Here is a 25,133-nt window from a genome sequence, read left to right as displayed (position 1 = left end):
GATCAGTCAGACTCCACCTTCTCGGTGGGATGTACTAAACAGGTATAGCAGCAAATGCTTTCGATTTAGTCTTTTACTTACTTCTTTCTAAACATGTAATTAACAAAGTTTTGACACCTGAACAAAAGACCTACAGGACTTTTAGAATGTAAGTATTCATGCTTTAAAATATAAATCCAGCCTTTTGTGTGTTTGTGTTCTTATACCGATAGTTGTTTCTGTTTGTGGAAACTAAACCTGTTAGTGATGAGGAAATGAGTCGACAAGTTTATGCTGAATGTCTCCATTACTGTAATTATGCTGACGCTGATTATGATTTACATTAGTGGGGTTATTAATATAATTATTTAGATTGATTTACATGAATAACTCTGATGAGAGAATTGGTTGGTAGAAGAAAAAAAATTTCATAAACTGTGTGTGTCCATTGGGCCTTTGTTACACTGAAATCATTGATTTAAAAAAAAGTTTGATGCTTCTTATTGGACTTTTTTTTCTTTTATGTTAAATCTTTAAATAAAATTGAAATTGTTTTTGAATTGTGTATTGTGATCAGTTATATAGTATTTTCCCCCTGTATGAATGTGTGTCTGTATCTGACACATAAACCAGCTCTTCTGTTTTCTCATCAGGTTCAGGTGGCTGAATCTGCTGCTGCTTCTGCTGCTGTCCTTCGTCAATAATAGCGGTCAGTATAATACACAGTTTTTTATCTAGTGAATTATTTCGCTGCATCACTCAGCCAAGTGACTCTTGTTCACATTTGTGGATTGATAATGAAAAATTTCCACCATATGTTACATCACACACCATGACATCGCTGGTTTATCAGTTTGTCTATAAACATTGTTCAGGAATTCACAGCAACTTGTACGTCTGCTACAGCTTGTGCCATTGTCATAAACATTTGAAATGTTAAAATGTGCCACTGCTAATTTCAGGCTCTTTACAGCTCAGTTAATCCAAGTTTTGCTGTAAGTCACTTTGAAAATATTCTTGCCCCCTGCATGGTCATAATGTTATTGTCCTCATTATACACAGTTGCTGTCCTTTTCTTAAAAAATAAAAATAAAAATACTTGCAGGAAATACTTAAATTTTTGTGTTTCAATGTAAACCTCCTAACTGCAAGTTCTGTTTAGACTTAATTTGTGCAACCAACCAGATCACATTTGTCAGTAGTTTTTGAGATAGAGCATTTTATTTTTATGTAGCAGGCACTTAATCCAAATTAACATACATTTATTACAGAGACAATGAATAACCTGAGGTGTCGTGTCGAGTTGAGGAGCATAATGGCAAAATAGGCTTAAACCAGCTGTGACACGAATGTGTAGGCAGGCAGATGAAGACAAAGACGAATAAAGTTCCAATAAAGATTTAATATAATGGTGATGTTACATATGACATAGAGGGCCCTATTTTAACGATCTAAGCTCATGGTCTAAAGCGCAGGGCGCAAGTTTACTTAGGTCATGTCCGAATCCACTTTTGCTAGTCTAAAGACAAGAAAAATGGTCGGCACTCCCAGCGCATGGTCTAAAAAGGTTGTCCCTATTCTCTTAAAGAGTAATGGGTGTGGTTTTGGCGTAACGTGCAATAAACCAATCAGAGTCTCATCTCCCATTTCCTTTATAATGCCAGCTGCGCTCACACCATGGCGGATTCATTACATGGAGAAATTTGCAAGTGGAAAGAATTAACACTTCTATAGCGAGGAAACAGATCTGCTCTTGCGCAAGGTTAAAGCTGTGTGTGTGTGTGTGTGTGTGTGAGGTTAAAGCTCAGACCATCTACGGGACAAGTCGAATTCCACCATATATTTATGTACAAAATATTAATCTTTTACATTTTAATCCTTTAATTTTTAATATTTGGCATGTCTGTGTGCTGCTTCGCACCCCTATGTGTTTATTAAGCAGAGTGTATGCGCGTTGTGGACCTACCTATAGGGGTAGTTTTGTTTAAATAACTATTTGTTTAAATAACAAAAAAAAAAAGTTGCACCATTGACTTTAGACCAAGGGCCTGATGTATAAACATTGCGTACGCACAAAATGGGCATAGAAATATGCGTACGCATTTTTCCACGCACATATCGGGATTTATAAAAAATAAACTTGGCGTAAATAAGTGCACACCGTAAGGATGCTCTTGACTGTGCGTACGCACTCTTTTAGAAGAGTATGTGTTTTGGCGACACCAACTGGCCCAAATAGCAATAACTATTTAAAATGAAAAACTTCTAAATTATCTTTGAGTGTATACATATACAGGAAGAGAATACAAATATAATTTCACTCACCAAGCCTGTCACTTGAAGCAAATATCCATCCCTTCTTAAATGTTCACGCCAGCCAGCGCGTTTGGGCCGTTTAGTGAAACTGACGCAAATAACAGTTTAAATAAATAAAATAATGATTTAAACTATGTTTTACTTCTGATGTAAATATTTAGATTAAATATGCCATTCAAACTAATGTTAAACACTTAAACATTAAATCATTACTGAGAAGTTACAACATTTTTTATATTCAATCTATAGAAATATTTGTTGTGGATGCAATGTTTTTGAACATTTTTCCTGTGGCGTGCTGTAATGTTTTAACCACAGAGATAATTGCTTATCATGATAATACCAGATTGTCTGAGAAAATAGTTTCATGCAAATAATACCCAAGGCCTATCTGTTTCCATTAAAGGGGTGGTAAAACACCTTTTTTCGAAGGCTTGATTGTGTTTGTGGGGTGCACTGTAACATGTGTTCATGCTTCGTTTTTAAAAATTTGCATTATTTTTCACATATTTAACCATTATTCTACACTGCTCTGTCCCTCCTTGTAAAAACGGTCGGATGATTTCCTGGTTCTATGAAGCCCCGCCCTCAAAAATACGCAATGGGCTCAGATTGGTTAGCTGGCCCAGTGTGATGTGATTCGCTACTACCACAACAACTCTTTTCCAAAGCAACATAAAATGGCCTCGCCCCGTTTTGTATTGTGTTCCCAGAGGAGGGGTTTATGTAAATATTGGGCTTAGTGATGTCAGCAAGCCCACAGGAATGTTGTGTAGTCCCTATCAGCTGTTTCTGTAGTTCTTAGAAACTGATTTCTCTAAAAGCAAATATCTCCCTTTGCTTTAAACTTTGAACGTTGTAACTTTGCAGATGTTGTTTATGCTCAAACAGCAACATTACACACTAACTAAAGTTAGAAAAGTGAAATCGTGTTTTACCACCCCTTTAAAAATATAAATCAATTAAAAATACAATTCAGCCAGTGGAAAAGATTGACAAAAACTTTCTCTGAAATGTATTTGATTTGATTTATGTATTCAAAAACAAGGCAAGGATAGGCAACTACTTGATTTTTATTAATGTAATGTGTCTTGTACCCTTAAACGTCATCACGTGGATGAATAATCATATGCAAATGATATGCAGATGAGGGTATGCATAGTAAAACTAGGCGTTGTAAGCTCCATATGGTTATTTCGGGGTGGAGACGCATGTGCGCACAATCTTCCGCTGACTGGGATTTATAAAGTGAATTCTGCGCAGGTTCTGGCGTACGAACGGTTTTATAAGTCTGAATATTTTTTTGCGTACGCCATTTTTGGCTTTCAGGCGCACGTACACTTTTAGTAAGGTTCCTACGCACAGTTTTATAAATGAGACCCCAGGTTTCAGTTGGTCAACGGCTCAGTCTATTTCAATTCCTCAAAATAGCAACGGTCCAACAATGGGCCAGAACACTGATTCTCAGACCAGCAGCCCATGGGCGCACAAATGGGTGCAAATGCATTTGCCATTTAAACAATGTGGTGCAGGACATAAAAATGAAAACTGCGTCGGGCTGAAACTAGCAAACACACTTGCGTCACGCCTGGTGCTGCATTGCACCATGTATGATATGGCCCTGAAGCTTCAAAGCACGTATTGAGTACACAGAGAGCATATTGTTTTCAGAGAAACGAAGCCTCACTTTCTTTCCAGTCATGGGAATGCTTCACTTGGAATGCACTAGTCTACAGGTTTTTGGAAGTTCAAGTCCATTTACTAACTAACTTTTTTTATTAGCCTATATTACATGATCATATATTCTCATATATCCATTTAAGACAATATAAAATATATTGATGATAACGAGATGAACACAGCTGAATCAAACTAACTAATCACAGTCACCATAGAAACTAAAGGGTGGAGGGAATCTAAACAAAGGAACATGTGTGGCAGATGAAAACAAACTGAAAGTCCATGAAAACAAAACTAAATTGAACAGAAAGGAGAGAGCGGCAACTTTACAAGCATTTCTGATGCTAAATATTGGAGAAACTCCATCATCAGTTCACAGTTGTTGAATCCACTTGAATGTGTGAAGAAATGTCTTGAGCAAAAGAAAATCTAGTAGACTAAAGGAATTCTAGGCTACTAGAATTGTTTATGATGAGCTTGATTACAGAAAATAGACAGAAACACCACATATATTTTTCAGTATTGATACTTTGTATTGAATGAATATTTACTGTCTATATTTGTAGGAAACAACACTAAAGATGTGACAGGAATAAGGGGAGAAAACATCACTCTATCATGTAAATTTGAGGCCAATCAGATTTTGCAGATTGAGTTATTCAGAGAGTCTGGAGTAATCTATGATTGGACGCCCCAGGAAAACTGTACTGGCCGAGTGTGTAAAAATGGATCATGTGACATTGTCATCAAGGATCTGACACTGAGTGACGCTGGGAAATACATTCTGAGAGTCCATTACACTAATACACCAGGAGATCCTGGGCTAAAAGAGGAGAAATATCAACTTCAAATTCTTGGTAAAGTAAAAACTAATCAAACCATCAACATGTGCTTTTATGAATAATTACATTTGCTCCCCTGATACTAAATATGTGTTTATGGCCTTGATTGATTGACACCATTAAAATAATGATTGATGTCTTTGTTCCTCCTCAGATGAGATCTCTGTGAAAACAGGTGAGGAGCTGAATTTAACATTTCAGTTGGCCAATGCTGATAAAGTGGAGAAAAACTCTAGTGAAGGGTGGAAGGAGATCCACGGGGAAAACCTGATCATTAAAGAGTTCACACACAATGACACTGGAACATACAGAGTTCTGGACTCTGAAGGAGAAATCTTGATCACAGTCACAGTCACAGGTGAGAGAAGATCAGTGGATGAGGAGAAATATTATTTATAAAGGGGACGCTTTGAGCTTTATTCATCATGATTTGAGATTATTACTAAATTGTGTGACAAACCTTTCAATGTCCTGAACAGAATCTAGTTCAAAATCAAAGGGAAAACTGGACACAGATCATAAAACTAATGTCACTGAACAACCTAGTAAGTAAAACAGGAGACATTAAGAGCTTTACAAAATCTTTAAGCAGTGAGTTAAAAAAAAAAATATATATTTAAAAATTGTGTTCTCTTCCCTCCTTCCAACTGTAGAGAACTGGAATTGGCTGTGGATTCTGGCTTCTGTGCCCTTGATTGTTGTTGTTACTGTAATCATACATAAATGTTGGCGCAGAACTCATGTGCCGGTGCAACAGCAGGATCGAGAGGACCCAGTGGGGAACCTATGACGGTTTAAACTGAACATGATTAAACTGCACAGGAGACACAGAACACCTAGTGACGTCTCTTGTTACTTTTTGGTGATTCTGTCCACATATGTCTGCAGCTAGAGTTGTGCCATATGCATCATCTACAATAATTAGGGCCTGCCCCGAGCACAGATGGTGCGAGGAACCTCTTGCAATTGGTCCATTTCTTCTTCTTCTCCGAAATGAATCGAATTTTTGAGGGTGAAAACATGTTGGATGCATCAATGGTAAATTTGTTGAAATTAATGGAATTGTTTTTGTTTTTTTATAAATTTAAAATATAACAAAACAAAAGTTGCATAAAATACACATGCACAATTGTGTTTAAATATGTGCCAATGAAAAGAAGAGGCTATACAAAGTTGAGTCTGTGTATCTGTCATGTTTCTATTCCCATTTTGTCTTTGATGGCTTTGATGGCTTAATATGGGTAATTTTTACGGTACTATCCTTAAATCTGTATTAAAACAATATGTATTGAGATACACTATACAATTTTTTTTGTTTCAAAAACAGGAAACAGTTGCTTTATAAATGTCATAACCACTTTTGATACAATGAGATTTTTATTGGTTTTAATTATGTATTTTAATATGGAATCTGGTAATATCGTAGTTTTTGATTATCAGACGTGCAAATGTTAGAAGTCGTCTTCAACATTTCAGCAAATTTTTTTTTTTTTTTTGAGCTGTTTGTGACTGCATTGAAGGAATATTGGAAATCAAGCATATGTGTATCTGCAGCCATCCTCAACCGCGATCCCTTTAAAAAGATGCACATGATGCATTAATCAGTGACTGTTGGGAAAATATGGTCTTTTTGTTTCCCTTTCAGTCGTATTTCACTCATGTTTAATATTGCTTTGTACAGGGTATAAGAGGGAAAATTATTTTTTTCTATATAGTATGTCATCCCATTATATATTTAAAGGTACCGTATGTAAGAAATATATTTCAATTAATCATAAAATTGCCCTAATATGTCACTAGACATTAAGAAATCATGTTCATTTCAAATACTTATATCACTGACAACAGTAGTATGGCTAGGATATTGTCATTTAAAAAGTGGACTTGCAGCCCTCAACTGATGTTGATGTTGTCATTTTGTGTTTTGGCCTGAAGCGCCTCCCTCCACCATCTACCAATCACGAAGTCAGTAGTGTTTCGGGATCCGGGTTGCCAGCTTTGCTCTAACCTACCCTAACTCTAGTCGGATAAAAATGTCTAACGTTAATAAATCCAAAAGACCTCGTTACAATTCAGAAATTCTTCGTGACAAAGTCCGAAATAAAACCAGAATTTGTATTGGAGATGCTTTTGACAGATGGAGACGGCTGAAAACGGAGAAGAATTTTAAAACAGACGCCAACGTTGCTAATTTTCTCCTGGACAGGTAAGATTCATCTATGCTTGGATAACTTGTACTTGATGTCAATGGACATTTCATATAACGTTATTCATGACAGTCGAACAAAGTTATGCATGCTCGTGCAAAGTAACGTAACAGCTCACATGGACGTATGCTAACATTAGCAATGCATTATAGGAGCCCGTTTCTCTGTACTTATGCTGAGACGCTGAGGAAAACAACATTAGCACACCCATTAACTTATGGCAATTTGAAACGTAACTTAATTGAGACAGCAGCCTAACTTTACCTCAGAAAAAAATTATTCGTCATTCGTTCTTCTAAGTTACACATGCTGCAAGTTGACCTATATGACCATTGCTAATGTAATGTAGTTACTCTAACAATATATTCTGATGGGACTGAAAACAACCCTGTGACAGCCATTGGTGATATTGACTTTGTCCAGCTAAATGTATAGTTGTATCTTTGATATTGGTTACACATAGTGACATAGGCTTGTACTTACATTAATGACAGATACATAACGTAACAAAAGATTAGACTAACAGCTACCGTTCTGTCTGTCACATACGAGCATACATCTTTATGATTATACTGTCACATACAAGCATAAATCTTTACGATTATATTTAACTAATGACAATTAGTACATTTTTTAAATAAATAATGACTCATCAAAATATCTCTCATGAAGCATAAACACAATTAACAGAAAAAAACTTACTGTGTACGTCTCGTCGTCACTTGCCATTGGAAGCTCATTGAAAGCAGCATACGTTTCTGCTGAATCCTGCAGCTTATCTGGCAACCTCGAGTCAGGGGGGAGGGGGAGGTGATACACGGCTCTACAGTATTTTTAAAGTGATTGCAGTACCAGTTTTGGCCACAATCCTACATACGGTACCTTTAAACATCTTAATAAATGACTTTATCTGCTTTAAACGCTTTGAGAATCTTTCCTTTCATCACTGATGGTGTTGAAATCTGAAATGACTGTGACTTGTTCAGAATTGCAGCGTAAGCTTCCTGTCTTATACATTACTTTAGAAAAAAATGACTTCCTCCTTCAGTTAAAAAAACAACAACAGAAAACATGTGCACTGTTATGAAAGTTGAACCAGAACACTTTATGTTATGTGTTAACATGAGATTGATGAATGAACTGTGATTTGTGTAAAGTTATACACTATTCTCTCATGTTATGACTAGTAAACAGAAGAGACACTATTTGTATTGGTACATTTTTGTAAAGACCGTTTTATGTAATGTGGTGAAAATGATTAATTAATCATTAGCATGACTCTGACGCTGTTCATAGAGCTAACATTATGAAGAATAAATAAAACAATAAAAAACTAGTATTTTTGATCATGGACTCACAAATCTACTCACACTTAGCCAAGTTTTGTAGACCACTTGTCTATGCAAGTTAATATAGACCACATCCACTAAAAACTACATTGGGAAATCATAATGATTTTCATTACAGCTCATAGAGGTTTGATGCAATAAATAGTTAATCTGATAATATACTATTCATTGTTTTGTATTCCTCTGACGGAAGTGGAAACACTGTGTGGTTTAAGTGTCTCTGCATTGATCTGAAACCTATTGCTTGATCGACACCTTTACGAGCGACAGACACAATGGAGAAAGTCATTTTTTTCTTCTCTGTATTTTCTTGTTGGATTATGCAAATCACATCCAGTGGTAAATATATTATATTTCAAGCATTAATGAAATTAACATATCAATCTCAAATACAATAGCTATTAACATAGTCTAAAAGGATGTGTGTGTTTATCAATGTCTCTCCAGATTTGTCAGCAGGAGGATCTTCTGATGTGAGAGTTCGGATTGGAGAAAACATCATTCTGAACTGCAGCATGAGAAACAGATATGAAGTCGCCTGGTATCACTTCAATACTAAACAAGTAGATCTTTTGTTTTCTGTTAAGAAAGACAAAACAAGAAGACATCTCCTGACCAACTACATTCAGAACCAGACTCGTCTGAAAATGACAGAAGACAGTTCGATCACCAGAGTCTCTCTAGTTATTACTGGAATAACAGAGTCAGATTTGGGGTTTTATTTCTGTGGAACAAAGTCTGACGCTCCAGAGATGTTCTTCGACGAACCCATCAGACTGGAGATTGAAGGTAACAGAATTCAGTTTTCCCATCATATCTCCACAAAGTTGCCATTGTAGAGGGAATGGGTATGAGCCACCCAAGATGAGATTTGTACGTTTTTTCTTCTCAGTAAAATATAGCATGTGTGGGAAAAATGCTTTTATATGCTTGATATACACAGTTGTAATAATTATTATTCAACCCCATTGCAAATCAGATTTATTGGCAAAATTTACATTCTCTCAGCTGTTTGCAGTGAACAAATCAAACAAAATTAAAAAAAATAGATTAAAAAAAAACAATAAAATAAAGATAAAAATAAAAAAAGATAAAAAACAACAAATGTTTCAAGTGGTTTCCCCCAAATCAACTGAAAATGCAACTTTTAATGACTTTTGCAGTCTCAAAATTATTCAACCCCCTGAATAGCACAACCCCTCACAACAGCACAAATCTGCAAAACAGGCGTTGCAAAAAAAACAAAAACCTTTTTATCGCAGGACAAAACCGCTGTCTCAGTGTGGATGGAAGACCAAAACAGACAGAAAAAAATAAAACGTACTAATGTGGACAAGGCCTGAAATGCCATTATGCAATATTTTTTTTTATTATATAGGCCTAAATGCATAAAAACTACAAAAGCTCATCTTAAAGCTTTCTCACTATAGCTACTAACAACTAAAACAGTTTTTTTGTTTGTGTGTTTGATAAACTGATCAAATATTAACAGATCGTTTTTTAACAGATTCAAAACAAGAAGTTGAAATCACAGGTAACATGTTGGATGTTTATCTTGTTTCTTTATTAATTTTTTCTTGTTTTAACGAGTCTAAATCTAATTCAGCACTAAATCTAGTTTCCAGTTAACACTTTCTGGTTATACATATATGAGTAAATTCTTCTGTCTCTGTAGATGGAGTGACCCCGACGGAGCGTGTGTTGATGTTCGCTGGTGTTGGACTGGCTGTGTTTGTGTTTTTTCTGACTACAGTCATCGCAGGAGGAATCATTTACCATCGTGGACACCAGAAAGGATGGAAAGCAGCAAAACGTGCATCTATGATGAGCCACAAATCAGATAAATGACATATATTTCTGCCTTATTTTAAAATCTAACTTGATATATCCCTGCGCTTTGCATTGCAGTATGTTACCACAGAAAATCGTGTCTCAGATGCTTTTCCTGTTGGTCTGATCTACTTTCACTTCCGATAAAACTGAGATGTTGTGGTTAATGTTGTCTTTTTACAGCACCAGTGAAACTTAAACAGTCATTAATATATAGCTGTGTTGATTATTCAGGCTTATGCAGTTAATTTATGCTTGTCAGTAATATTCAGTTAAATATAAAAGCACTGTTACTGAAGAAGCTAGAAATGCATGTTTTATGCAACTGACGTTTACAAATGTAAATCTCTTCTGTGGCATATAAATCTTGATTAAATAAAAATGTCTTCAATGTTAAATGTGTTTGTTAAGAATCTGATCAATTAAACAGCAGTAAAACTAAAAAAATGATGTGTTTATAGCATTTTATGACAGAATACCTGATTATTACTGTGGCGAGGGGGGCATGGTATTGGGTGATGCGGAGGTTAAGTGAATAGTCAAGTCACCTTTATTTATATAGCGCTTTTTACAATACAGATTGTATCAAAGCAGATTCACAGAGATAACATGAAAATAATACTACAAAGTTTGTTTCTAGAAGAAAATTGCATCATCGTCCACCTTAAGTAAGGCAGATCAGTAATATTGTTGAATATTGTCCCCAACTAAGCAAGCCTAAAGCCAAGGCAACAGTGGCAAGGAACCAAAACTCCATCAGTGACAGAATGGAGAAAAAAACCTTGGGAGAACCCAGGCTCAGTCAGGGGCCAGTTCTCCTCTGACCAACGAGCGAACAGTGTATGATTATGATCCAGGCAGCATTACAGGTCAGAAGCCAGATTAGTCATGTCGATGAGGCCTTCACAGGGCTGATGAGGCTGGCACTTCATGGATGCGTCATGGATGGGTCCAGTCGCAGGTCCATCATAGGGGAGAGACTAGTTGACACTTCAGGACTGCGTTGTCGTCGTGTCCAGGTGATGGTCCTTCATCAGATCTGGATACAGCCTGGATCCGGCAGACTGCGGTAAACCTTGGGATAAACAGAGAGACTAATATTAGTGTTATTATTTCTGGTTCTGGTAAGAACTCGAGCTGCTGCGTTTTGGACCAGCTGTAGTTTGTTTATTAAGCGTGCAGGGCAACCACCCAGTAGAGCATTACAATAATCTAGCCTTGATGTCATGAACGCATGAACTAATTGTTTTGCATTTGTCAATGAGAGCATATGGCGTAATTTAGATATATTTTTAAGATGGAAAAATGCGGTTTTACAGATACTAGACACGTGACTTTCAAATGAAAGATTGGTATCAAAGAGCACACCCAGGTTCCTAACCGACGACAAAGACTTCAAGTGTTAGACAGTATTCTAGGTTATTACGCGAGTACGTTTTTTGTCCAATAATTAGAATCTCTGTTTTTTTCAGAATTTAGTAGTAGATAATTACTAGTCATCCATTTTTTCATCAGCTATGCATTCCGTTAGTTTTGTGAATTGGTAAGTTTCATCAGGGTGTGAAGAAATATGAGCTGAGTATCATCAGCATAACAGTGAAAACTAATGCCATGTTTCCTAATGATATCTCCTAATGGTAGCATGTATAGATTGAACAGCAACGGTCCTAGTACTGAGACTTGTGGTTAGGGTTGGGTATTGGTTGGGTTTTATCCGATACCAGTACCTACTCGGTATTCAAACGGTTCTTGAAACGGTACTTAAGAAAACTAAACCAGACACACTTTATCAAAAAATAATACCTGTGTGTGTGTGAGTGTGTGTGTGCGTGTGAGATTTTCTGAAAAAGATTTTCTGATTTCTGATTAAATGAAAAATTGGGCCGTTTAAAAGGCTACTGATTTAGCCGAAAACACTTGAGTTAAGATCAAAATTTTGTTTTCTCATATTATGACTTTTACAAAACAGAGAAATATCTGACACTGAGCAGAAATATTTAACACACACAGTATAGCCTCATACACTTGATATTGATATACTTCATACTTGATATGCAAGATTTGCAGTTGGCATTAAAATACTAGACTTACCCGAAGAGGAACACTGGCAGCTGAACTTGAACTTTACTCAACCGTGTCAGAGGTTTTGGGTTCTAATCCGCATTCGTAGGTTTTTTTTTTTTTTTTTTTTTTTTACCGATTATGCTCATCAGTGGTTGTATATCAAGCAGGGACACTTTGTGTCCATTATATTTTGTGAGACTTATATATATTTTTATATTTATATTTTTCAAACTTCATTCACGCACATATGAAACCCTTGCATACATATAGCCTACTAAGTAGTCACACTGTAAAACTTGCTGCTCAATCTTTTGGTTCGGAGTATTGAATGGCTACAGGATGTCCGGTTAGAACATTACGTCTCACACCAGGGGGTACTTGAAGATGATTTATTGTCATGTAAATGTCATGTATGTGGTTCTGTAAACATAAAACAATATACAAAATATAAATAAACCTATTAGTATAAATCAAGGATCCATAAACAGTACTAGAATACTGGTATAAGTATAATCAGCAAGGTTAAAGGGCATTAGAGAAATCAAGCAATATAATAATAATAATAATAATAATAATATACATACATATTCTCTATAGAAATGATTGTGTTATCACATTAAGTATGCCTAATGCACGTAGTACTAATAGCGAGTGCATCTAACTCGCCAGATAAACATGCCCGTACATGTTCCCCAAGACCCAGTCTAAATCCACCCAACACGCAGATATATAAAACACTTTACAGATAAACAACGCGGGAGGATCACGTGCCATTCGAGTGACAATACACAGTGCAAACATGACAAACAATGCAAACACTCAGGCGGAATGCCGCGACCGCGATCCTCAACGTATGATGCAATAAAATATACAAATGTAGGCTACTTACAGTTGGTTGCACGCACACACACAATCCTCAAATCTCGAGATGACAACATTTCTGCCGGATTTAACTGTTATTTATAATAAACAAGCACATCTATACATCTTCTCTCGATAGAATCTTGTTTTCAACTCTGTTTTCAACAAGTTTTAGAACAGTCCAAATCACGAACAGAGGCGGGGGAGTTGGGAGAGTCCATTTCCAAAGAGTGGCCTTTTTTACAGCCGCCCCCAAATTCACAACGTGAATTTGAACAATTAAAAGGGCCTTACTAAGTGGTGAGTTATTGGTGTGTTAATCAGGCAGAGGGGGTAGGCTGATGATTTTGGTCACTGGTCTTAGGTAAGTTTTGTCCTTTACTTTGATCTCAGCTGATCTGACTCGGTTATCCTTTCCTGGATAAACCTGTGTTATCCTTCCTACAGGCCACAGTGCGCGAGGTAGCTGCTGGTCCACAATCATGACGGTTTCACCTACCCGTAGATTGTCCTTCTCTGACATCCATTTCTGTCTGGTTTGAAGGCTAGGTAGGTAATTACGGATGAATTGCCTCCAAAAGTGATCAGCCAGCAGCTGACTATGCCTCCATCTCCGTCTGCTCAGGAGTTCAGAATCCTGGTATGTCACTTGTGGAAGTGAGGCATCTCGCCGCCCCATCAAAAGGATGTTGGGTGTAACGGGATCTGGGTCAGCAATATCTGAAGATGTATAGCCAATTGGTTTGGCGTTCAGTAGACCCTCTATCTCAATGAGAACAGTCCGCAATACTTCTTCAGTGACTGTCTGTGCTCCGAGGACCACTTGCAGGGCTGTTTTTAAAGATCGAATTTCCCGCTCCCAGCATCCACCAAAATGTGGTGCACTGGGTGGATTGAATGTGAACCTAATCTGCTGGCCTGCAAGTTGAGCCTGGAGCTCAGGTTGAAGAGCTGCAATGGCATTACGAAGTTCTTTTTCCCCACCTTTGAAATTCGTTCCTTGATCTGAAAGGATTTCATAAGGTTTCCCTCGCCGAGCAATGAAGCGACGAAGGGCCATCAGGAATGAATCACTGTCCAGACTTGCGAGGAGATCAATATGCACTGCACGGATGGTCATACACTTGAAAATGATCCCCCAACGTTTCTCATTTCTGCGTCCCACCTTTATGAGATAAGGGCCGATGCAATCTATCCCAGTTGAATAGAAAACTGGCTGGTGAATTCTCAACCTTGCTGGTGGGAGGTCAGCCATTCTTGGGGGATGCGGTTTGGCCCGCCCTTTTTGACATTCAGTGCATTGGCGTTGATGATGTCTGACTGCTGCTCGTCCTTTTAATACCCAGTATTTCCTCCTGAGCTCCGCAAATACCTTCTCTGGTCCAGGGTGATGCAAACGATCATCATAATCTTTGATGATCAGCTTGGTGAGTGGGTGATGTGGGTCAAGGACAATTGGATGAATGGTATCTTCTTCTAGTTCACTGATCTGTCGAAGACGACCGCCAACACGTACAAGATGTGTATCGGAATCTAGATCAGGGGCTAAGCACAGCAGTCGACTGCTACTTGGCAGAGGTTTACCAGATTGTAAATGGGACACCTCTTCAGCAAATGAGTCTGCTTGGATCTGACGGAGTACATTGAGCTCAGCTTCTTTATAATCCTCTGCAGTTAAAATAGGGGGAGAGCTCTCATTAGATGGTTGTATAAGGGCCTTTAGGTAGTCTCTGAATGTGTGAAATTGCTGAGGATCTGGCAGTGGCAGAGCAGAGGTTAACAGTCCACAGAAGCTAGACTTTTTTAGCTCACTGTCTTGGTTTGTGTGAGCTAATGGTGGCATCTCTGGCCAGCTTCCTGGGGGTTGTCTGAGGAATGCTGGACCTTGGTTCCATATGCTGTCTCTATGGAGATCAGAGGGAGACTTTCCTCTCGTTATAGCATCTGCAGGGTTGTCACCTGACTGTACATAACGCCAGGTGTCAGATTCAGTTAAGTCCTGTATCTCTGTCACTCTAGTCCCCACAAAAACCTTAAAGCGACAGGAATCTGATAAAAGCCAGGTCAATACTGTAGTGGAGTCGGACCACAGAGTGACACTATTGAGTGGTAATGTTAGCTCTGTTTTCAGGACTTTAGCAAGCTGCGCTCCTGTGAGTGCTGCACACAGCTCAAGACGAGGGATGCTCTGCTGTTTCTTGGGAGCAACACGGGATCTAGCTGTTACAAAGGCCACCTCCACTATACCTTGAGGGTTCTCTGTTCTTAAGTAAGCCACAGATCCGTAAGCTTTCTCTGAGGCATCGCAAAAGATGTGAAGCTGCCTATTACTAGTGGGACAGTCTAGTTGCATGCTGCAATAACATCTAGGCAAAGTGATATGCTGCAGGCCTTCTAACTCGCTCTCCCAGTGTTTCCAAGAGTCTATTAGGTCCTCTGGTAGCCGTGGGTCATCCCACTCCCTCTTTTTGTCCCACAACCTCTGTACTAACACCTTAGCTCGAGTGGTGAATGGTACAATGTAACCAAGTGGATCATACTGGCGAGCAAGAATCTGGTAGATGCTTCGCATTGTGGGCACTTGACAGTCAGGTTTGCGTCGTTTGTATGAGAGGGTGTCGGATTGACAATTCCAATGCAGGCCAAGTGTTGATTCCTGAGCTTCTTGGTGACCGTCACGGAGCCAGAGGATGCTGCTCTGAGATTGAATATCCTCTGGCAGATGGCTGATAACTGAAGGGTCATTGCTAGCCCACTGTCTTAGCTCAAAGCCACCTGATGCTAGCAGGCTGCAGAGTTTGTCAACCAGATTCTTGGCCATGTCACGGGAAGCAAAGCATACATGTATACTGCTGAATGCTCAAACTAATACATATGAAATGCACAACGTCACATCTAAAGTCGCTCACGCACACACACGCAAACTCTACACACACGAGACGCGCGGAACTCTCCGCGCACATACTCATCTGAGACGCGAGCACACACACACACAAACTCTCCGCGCACATACAGTACCAGTCAAAAGTTTGGAAACACTACTATTTTTAATGCTTTTGAAAGAAGTCTCTTATGCTCATCAAGCCTGCAGTAAAAACAAAAAACAAAAAAAAACAAACAGTAAAATTATGAAATATTATTACAATTTAAAATAATGGTTCTCTTTTTTAATATACTTTAAAATGTAATTTATTTTTGTGATGCAAAGCTGAATTTTCATCAGCAAGTACTCCAGTCTTTGGTGTCTTGTGATCCTTCAGAAATCATTCTAATATGCTGATTTATGATCAATGTTGGAAACAGTTGTGCTGCTTAATATTTTTTTTTATAACCTGAGATACTTTTTTCAGGATTATTTGATGAATAAAAAGTTAAAAAGAACTGTATTTATTTAGAATAGAAATCTTTTGTAACAATATACACTACCGTTCAAAAGTTTGGGAACAATAACTATTTTTTTTTAAAGAAATTAGTACTTTAATTCAACAAGAATGCGTTAAATTGATAAAAGGTGATGGTAACGATTTATATTGTTAGAAATGTTTTTATTTTGAATAAATGCTGTTTTTATGAATAAATGCTGTTAACGTTTTACTCATCAATGAATCCTGAAAAAAGTATTCCAAAAAAAAATATTAAACAGCACAACTGTTTCCATCATTGATAATAACTGAGTATCAAATCATCATATTAGAATGATTTCTGAAGGATCATAAGACACCAAAGACTGGAGTACTTGCTGATGAAAATTCAGCTTTGCATCACAAAAATAAATTACATTTTAAAGTATATTAAAAAAGAGAACCATTATTTTAAATTGTAATAATATTACTGTTTTTTTTTTTTTTTTTAACTGCAGGCTTGATGAGCATAAGAGACTTCTTGCAAAAGCATTAAAAATAGTAGTGTTTCCAAACTTTTGACTGGTACTGTACTCATAAGGATTTTCATTACAGCTCATAGAGGTTTGATGCAATAAATAGTTAATCTGATAATATACTATTCATTGTTTTGTATTCCTCTGACGGAAGCGGAAACACTTTGTGGTTTAAGTGTCTCTGCATTGATCTGAAACCTATCATTTATTCAACACCTTTACGAGCGACAGACACAATGTACCTGAGACGTGAGCACACACACACAAACTCTCCGCGCACATAATCATAGACAGCGCCTCATAAATAGATCGATCTCCGCAACGTATTGAAGCCTATTTTTTACAGTCTTTGATTGAAGCGCGCGTCCGAGTGCAGTGCGGTGTGCGCGAGCCACAAGAGAAAACACTGTATCCGCGCCACTGATCGCAGCGGCAACGAGCACTTTGATCACTTGATTTAAAAAAAAACACATTTCAGCGCTAGATCTCTTATTTAACAAACGAACTAAATGAACGCTCTGCTGGTTAACTGGAGATGTTTTATTATTGGATCATTCGTACCGCGAGATGTTTTATAGGGGGCGGTAAAAAACGTCAGGCACCGAAAGTTTCGTTCTTATTTGGTCTCGTTACTACCGTTTACGTCGGAACCGGTTCCCTATTGGAACCGGGTTTCGGTACCCAACCCTACTTGTGGTACACCATTGTAAGACTTGATAAATTAGATAAATACCAGGCAGTCTACTTGAGGCCCTGAGAGGACAAAGGACCTCTCTGGAAATTAACATTTGAACTCCCCCTTGTGAAAGTCTCACCTCCGGATCAACCTAATTCCCTCATCCCTTACCCTCTCTCTCTCATGCTCAGATCACCTGAATTCACCCAATAAAATATATAGTTTATTGTGAATGATAATCAAGTATTGTACATGTTTGGTATCATTTGAAATTGTCTCAGTGCGACTGGTACAAATGTCTCATTTCCAAATAAGTAAAACAAAAGGTAATAAGGTTTTAAGAGTTTAGAGATAACTGGCACACAAAGGAAGGTCTCCTGGCAAATGGTCTCCTACCCCCCAAAAGGTGTAACCTCTGAATGCAAATTTCCATTGTTAGCAGATGTTTCCATGTGAAAGAGGTTCTGTCTATATAATTGAATGCAGCAAAGGGCTCTGGGCCTTTTTGTAACTCAAGTTGGCCCATGATGGTAAGAGTGACCAAAAACTCTTAGCATTATGTATTTTAATGTCGGGTTCGCATCTCTTCTCTTTATTCCAGAGCATTTGATGTTTTGTATTGATTATCTTAGAATTGATTATGAAATTGGCATGATACATTTACCTGACATAATAAATAGTTACATTTGATTATTCTAATTGACATTATTTTAATTAAAGAGTTAAAAGAATAGTCAAACATTCACTCACATTTAATGATGCACACATATCATTAAAACCTTTTCATTTATGGAGTCAGATGAAATAACGAGAAAATACATTTTTCATATGTTTTTCATCATTTCAATTGCATTTAATCCAAAAATACTTTGCCATGAGAAAAAGACAGTAACATGTAAAGACCTTCCGCGCTGGTCGGATGCCGGACTTTGGGCCGATCAAGCGCGAGCTTACACCGTACTTAACTTGAGATTGATAAGACATCTCTTCATTTACTGCTACAAACTGATAACGGTCAGATAAGTATGATTTAAACCATGCTAGTGCAATTCCACTAATGCCAACATAATTTTCGAGTCTATTTAAAAGAATGTTGTGGTCAATAGTGTCAAATGCAGCACTAAGATCGAGTAACACTAAAAGACAGATACAACCACGATCGGATGATAAGAGCAAATCATTTGTGACTCTAACGAGAGCCGTCTCAGTACTATGGTACGGTCTAAATCCGGACTGAAAATCCTCGCAGATATCATTTCTTTCTAGAAAGGAACACAGTTGTGAAGATACTGCCTTTTCTAGTATCTTTGACAGAAAAGGCAGATTCAAGATCGGCCTGTAATTGACTAATTCTGTAGGATCAAGTTGCAGTTTTTTAACAAGCGGTTTAATCATAGCCAGCTTAAAGTTTTTTGGTACGTGTCCTAGAGACAAAGACGAATTAATGATATTAAGAAAAGGATCTGTGACCTCTGGGAGCATCTCTTTCAGTAGCTTAGTCGGAATAGGGTCTAACATACATGTTGTCGATTTAGATGATTTAACGAGTTTAGTAAATTCTTCCTCTCCTATAGCAATGAATGAATCAAATTTTTCCTCAGGGAGACTATAATGCACTGCCTGATGCGATACTGTAGTAGACGGTTGCATAGTTATAATTTTCTCCCTGATATTATCAATCTTATGTGAAGAAGTTCATAAAGTCATTACTGCTGTGCTGCTTGGAAACTTCTGTGTTTGAAGCTTTCTTTTTCGTTAGTTTAGCCACTGTTTCAAATAAAAACCTAGGATTATGTTTATTTTCTTCTAATAGGGTTGAAAAATAAGCAGATCTAGCAGCTTTTAAAGCCTCTCTGTATGCAATCAAGCTCAACTTCCATGAAATGTGAAATACCTCTAGTTCTTCTAAGAGCTATCTGGGATGCTGAGATGATGAAACTGATCAGGAAGATTATTAATAAAGCAATCTTTAGTGGCAGAAGTGATAGGTCTAACATATTTGTAACACAGAGTTGGCTTTGCAGCCTTGACTAAATGAAGTTTACACAAGACTAGATAATGATCTGAGATGTCATCGTTCTGCTGCAGAATTTCAATGGCATCAACATTTATTCCGTGTGATAATATTAGATCTAGAGTATGATTACGACAATGAGTAGGTCCTGACATGTGTTGTCTAGAGTTAAGAATGTCTTTAAATGCCAATCCCAATGCATCTTTTTCATTATCCACATGTATACATATTCAAATCACCAACAAGTAGTACTTTATCTGCAGCCAGTAACTCTGATAGAAAATCAGCAAATTCTTTGATAAAGTCTTTATGGTGCCCCAGTAGCAAACACAAATGTTAAACATGATTTATCATTTACACTATATATTGCTATATTAAGCACCAACACTTCAAAATAATTATATTTGAAACTAGACTTCTTAGTAAATCTGAAAATATTACTATAAATTACAGCGACACCTCCCCCTTTGCGTTTCAGACACGCACACGCGGCATCCATTGTACTTTAAGTCCACAAGACCGAAAGTGCATATGAAGTGTGCCATTTGGGACAGGGCCACCGTCTCCACGCTGACCCCTAGTGGTCAGAACAGTGTAAATGCAACAAAAACCCGGGCCAAACATGCATAAAAACACCTTTTACAAATGAATTGCAAATTTTTTATTGAAAGTAAAATCTTTCAAATGCAATTATATAATCAACTAATAAGATTATCATGTGTCTAATGTTCTTTTATCAACTGTCAGGGTTTATTTAGTTTGTTCTATGAATGGCTCAGCTAAACAGGCTAATGTCTAATTAAAACGTCTACAAATGTATAAAACTGATCAGAGATCAGGTAAACCCACAGACACTTGTTCATTGGTTCGTGACTCCTCATGATTCATGGGTTGACAGAGATACTCCACTTGCGCGATTAGTCTTCACGCACATCAACAACATTTCTTTCTGCCATTTTTTCCGTCATCAACCATGTTGGAGATAATTAGGCTACTCTTGCTGCCCTGTACCTGTTGTGGAAGTCTGAAACGCCGAGGTGTCTGGGTTCACACAGCACCATCCAGAGGCGTACACACACAACAAAAAGTCGCTGCGTCCCAAAAGTGCAGCTTTGGTTCACATGTTTGGTGACGGTGATAATTCCACCACTGTTACTTATGGGTATCAGCCATTTCTACTGGCTGGTACAGTGTTTTGTTCATCTGACTCAAGGAAAGTCAGTGAAGATTCTGAGAGACACTCAGCCTTTTTGATGGCAAAATTTTGGAAGAAACCGTACAGCACCTTAAAACATCAACCTGCGCTCTTGACACACTTCCCACATAATTTTTTAAAAGTGTGTTAAACAGTTTAGAAGCAGATCTTCTAGAAGTGGTAAATGCCTCACTTCTCTCTGGGAGTTTTCCGAACTCCCTGAAAACTGCAGTTGTCAAGCCCCTCCTGAAAAAGAGCAATCTGGATAAGACCATATTAAGCAACTATAGACCGATCTCAAATCTTCCTTTCATAGGCAAGATCATTGAAAAAGTTGTCTCCAATCAGCTGAACAAATTCTTGAGCTTGAATGGATCCTTTGACAATTTTCAATCTGGTTTCCGACCGCACCACAGCACAGAGACAGCGCTCATAAAGATAATAAACGATATTCGCTTAAATTCTGATTTTGGCAAATTATCAGTGCTGGTACTACTCGACCTCAGTGCTGCATTTGACACTGTCGATCATAACATACTTCTTGACAGGCTGGAAAACTGGGTGGGGATTTCTGGGATAGTCCTAAAATGGTTCAGGTCATACTTAGATGGGAGAGGTTATTATGTGAGTATAGGAGACCATAAGTCAGAGTGGACATCCATGACATGCGGAGTTCCTCAAGGCTCAATTCTTGCGCCACTCCTGTTCAACCTGTATATGCTCCCAATGAGCCAAATAATGAGAAAGAACCAAATTGCTTACCACAGCTATGCAGACGACACACAGCTCTACTTAGCCCTATCGCCTAACGATTACAGCCCCATTGACTCCCTGTGTCAATGCATTGATGAAGTCAACAGTTGGATGTGTCAAAACTTTCTTCAGTTAAACAAAGACAAAACTGAAGTCATTGCGTTTGGAAACAAAGATGAAGTTCTCAAGGTGAACGCATACCTTCACTCTAGGGGTCAAACAACTAAACATCAAGTCAGGAATCTTGGTGTGACACTAGAGTCAGACCTTAGTTTCAGTAGTCATGTCAAAGCTATAACTAAATCAGCATACTATCATCTGAAAAATATAGCAAGAATAAGATGCTTTGTTTCCAGACAAGACTTAGAGAAACTTGTGCATGCTTTCATCACCAGCAGGGTGGATTATTGTAATGGACTCCTCACTGGCCTTCCCAAAAAGACCATAAGACAGTTGCAGCTCATACAGAACGCTGCTGCCAGGATTCTGAGCAGAACCAGAAAATATGAACACATCACACCAGTCCTCAGGTCTTTACACTGGCTCCCAGTTAGATTTAGGATTGATTTTAAAGTATCATTACTGATATATAAATCATTCAATGGCCTAGGACCTCAATATATTGCAGATATGCTCACTGAATATAAACCCAACAGATCACTCAGATCACTAGGATCATATCAGCTAGAAATACCAAGGGTTCACTCTAAGCATGGTGAGTCTGCTTTTAGCTATTATGCCAGCCACAGCTGGAACCAGCTTCCAGAGGAGATCAGACGTGCTCCTACAGTAGTCACTTTCAAATCCAGACTCAAAACACATCTGTTTAGCTATGCATTTAATGAATGAGCACTGTGCCACTGTTCGTCCGACTGTTTGTACTGTACTGTATTTTATTTTATTTTTCTAAACTGTTTTAATTATTCTTATTTCTTTTATTATTTTAATTTCTTCTATGTAAAGCACTTTGAATTGCCATTGTGTATGAAATGTGCTATATAAATAAACTTGCCTTGCCTTGCCTTGCCTTGCCTTGCCTTGCCTTGCATGAATGAAATAGCAATTGCCCTGTTTGAGGGAACTCAAAAAGATGACATAATACAAAAAATAAACCAAATATCTTTGTCTGACTCCACTGCTGTAAAGCGAACTGAAGTCCTTGCTGATGATTTGCTTGACCAAATGAAGTCTGCAATAAAAAAGGCTAAATGCATTTCAGTGGCTTTGGATGAATACACAGACAACACAGACAACGCACAACTTCTGGTGTTTGTCAGATTTTTTGATGAAGAGAAGGGAGAATTCTGTGAAGATGTGTTAGGCCTCACAGCCCTCCATGGACACACAAGAGGGGATGATATTTATGAAGCACTGATGCAGATGTTTAGAGACAGAGAGATGGATCTGAAGCATGTTATTTCCATTGCTACTGATGGAGCTCCATTAGATGGAGGGGATTAGTGGCACGCTTGAGAGCTCATCACCCTGACCTCATTGCATATCATTGCATAATCCATCAGATGGTTTTGTGTGCCAGTCTTGGAGAAAAGTATGCAGAGGTCATGACAACAGTAATGAGACTTGTGAACTTTTTGAGGGCATCATCTGCTCTGCAGCATCGCTTGTTGCGCTCATTCCTAACAGAGGTGAATGCAGAATTTGATGATTTGCTACTCCACAACAATGTCCGGTGGCTTAGTAAAGGCAAGGTACTGGAGCGCTTTTGGACATTACGGAAAGATTTGGAAACCTTTCTGTTGGATCAGAAGAGTTCAAAAGCAAAACAATTTGTGGAATTCATGCAGAATGAAGAAAAAATGGAAATTGTTGCATTTCTATCTGACATCACCTCCCATCTCAATAATCTGAACATGAAGCTCCAGGGCAAAAATAACACAGTGTGTAACCTAACATCAGCTGTCTGTGCCTTTCAGAAGAAACTGGAGCTGTTCAAGTGTGACTTACAGCAGGACCTGCTTCACTTCCCAAAGCTTTTGAATCAAACAGCAGGAAAACATCATCATCACAATCATGCTGAATTCCTGGATAAGCTGATTGAAAATTTCCAAACTCGCTTTGGAGATTTCCCTGTGGGAAAACAAGTCTTACTATGCATGGAAAATCCATTCCTTGTCAAAAACATTGCAGAATTTTCAACTGAAGCCCTGAAAATCTGCCCATGGGCTAGTGCTGCTTCTCTTCAATCAGAGCTAATTGAGCTTCAGGAAAACCTTGCACTGCAGGAGTCTCTCTGTGACCCTACCACCTTCTGGACTAAGATGGTCCCTGCAGCAGGTGTTCCTTCCTTGCAGAAGATGGCCCTTCAAATTCTCACCATGTTTCCCTCAACATACTGTTGTGAGTCTGCCTTTTCAACCATGAATATGGTGAAAAACAAATACAGAAGCACCCTCAGTAATGAACACTTACATCAGTGCCTCCGCCTGGCCCTCACACCTTTTATGCCCAAGTTTAAAGAACTGGTGGCACAAAAAAGGTGTCACTTTTCACACTAATAAGGCCAGACCACATCACCTTTTGTACACCCAGGTTTGCACGTCTAAATTAGTTGCTTACATTTAAAAAAAATGAGCATACAATAGCATAAAAAGCATTTTTAATCAACATAAGGTCCATGTTTAATAAATATGTTCACGAAACTTAATGAAATGTTTAGTGAAATTAGAAAGAGATCGTTAATTTAGTTATGTTGTATACACATTCTCATATCCATATATTTTGTTATTATTGTCATGAGTAATAATCTCAGGGTTTACTGGGTTTTACCACGATTGTTTTTTGTAGTGTGGTATTGGTGGTGTTGTACTAAAATAAACATTGTCACGTGTGTATAGCTTTCTTCTTCTCACCGCTGATTCCTGATGGTTTAGAGGACAATTACTTGAGTCGCCCCCTATCGTTTCAAAGAATAGTACAACGACGAGCTCGTCAAGTATAAACAACCTCGTCCATTTGGGGGAGGTGCGCGCGCAGTCTGCGGAGACTCGTGCTGCGGAGCCAGGCGAGAAGTATAAAACAAGGCTTTAGTCTCCCTGTGTTTGCAGTCCTGTGCTGGTTCGTTGTCTATGTTCCCTTGTGTTTCTTGTTTGATGCCATATGCCTGTCTGTTTTCCCCCACAGGGAGTTTTGGTTTGTAGTTTTGTTTTGTTTAATAAAGATCCTGAGTTTCCTGCACATGAATCCTCACTTCACTATTTTACCAATCCGTGACAGAGTGAACCAGCCATTAGAGGATTCAACAGAATAATGGGCATCTTCCTTTTCCCATCTCCCTGCCCCTCCGCTCAACAGATCTCTCCATCAAGTGTCTCTCAATCCCGTGTGAAGGAGTTTGCTCACCAGTTTGTGTTTGTAGCGGAGGGGCTCAACATCAGCGACGCAGTGCTAAAGGACACATTCAACACCAGCCTTAATGAGCCTGTGCCTCCCTGGAAGATGGAATGCTGGGGATACTATCATTCTGCAGTTT

At 38.3% G+C, this 25,133-nt stretch overlaps 3 protein-coding genes across 16 annotated transcripts in view; all 3 read left to right on the top strand.

Annotated features, from left to right (window-relative positions):
- The window catches only part of LOC309511318 (NACHT, LRR and PYD domains-containing protein 3-like), a 249,257-nt gene that overhangs the window by 86,081 nt on the left and 138,043 nt on the right, over positions 1-25,133 (top strand). The window lies entirely within an intron of this gene.
- LOC309511419 (uncharacterized protein) overlaps positions 51-25,133 on the top strand; it is a 120,630-nt gene continuing 95,547 nt past the window's right edge. Inside the window, exons 1-4 of the mRNA XM_082186671.1 lie at positions 51-148; positions 633-688; positions 4,542-4,832; positions 4,972-5,175. Of these exons, the coding sequence (XP_082042797.1) occupies positions 147-148; positions 633-688; positions 4,542-4,832; positions 4,972-5,175 (553 nt within the window). The 5' untranslated portion in view covers positions 51-146. The remainder of the gene's footprint in view (positions 149-632; positions 689-4,541; positions 4,833-4,971; positions 5,176-25,133) is intronic.
- Positions 8,572-10,601, top strand: LOC309511403 (uncharacterized protein). Of its 2 annotated transcripts, none has more exons than XM_082186635.1 (4): positions 8,572-8,712; positions 8,821-9,162; positions 9,881-9,907; positions 10,049-10,601. In XM_082186635.1, the coding sequence occupies exons 1-4, from the start codon at positions 8,649-8,651 to the stop codon at positions 10,219-10,221; spliced, it is 606 nt and encodes a 201-aa protein (XP_082042761.1). In that variant the 5' UTR covers positions 8,572-8,648; the 3' UTR covers positions 10,222-10,601. The 2 variants fall into 2 exon arrangements, with proteins under 2 accessions (XP_082042761.1, XP_082042762.1); XM_082186636.1 differs by having other exon boundaries at positions 8,589-8,712; positions 8,830-9,162.

The sequence above is a fragment of the Leuciscus leuciscus genome (assembly GCF_965113295.1).
Source record: "Leuciscus leuciscus genome assembly, chromosome: 12".
In the NCBI taxonomy this organism is placed as follows: Eukaryota; Metazoa; Chordata; class Actinopteri; order Cypriniformes; family Leuciscidae; genus Leuciscus; species Leuciscus leuciscus.
This window is presented reverse-complemented; position numbering and strand designations above follow the sequence as displayed.

Bases quoted from the DNA above. Each gene is read 5' to 3' on its own strand.
- LOC309511403 (XM_082186635.1), top strand. From the start codon at position 8,649: ATGGAGAAAGTCATTTTTTTCTTCTCTGTATTTTCTTGTTGGATTATG. The intron at 8,713-8,820 runs GTAAATATATTA...ATGTCTCTCCAG, and splicing joins TATGCAAATCACATCCAGTG to ATTTGTCAGCAGGAGGATCT. The intron at 9,163-9,880 runs GTAACAGAATTC...GTTTTTTAACAG, and splicing joins CATCAGACTGGAGATTGAAG to ATTCAAAACAAGAAGTTGAA.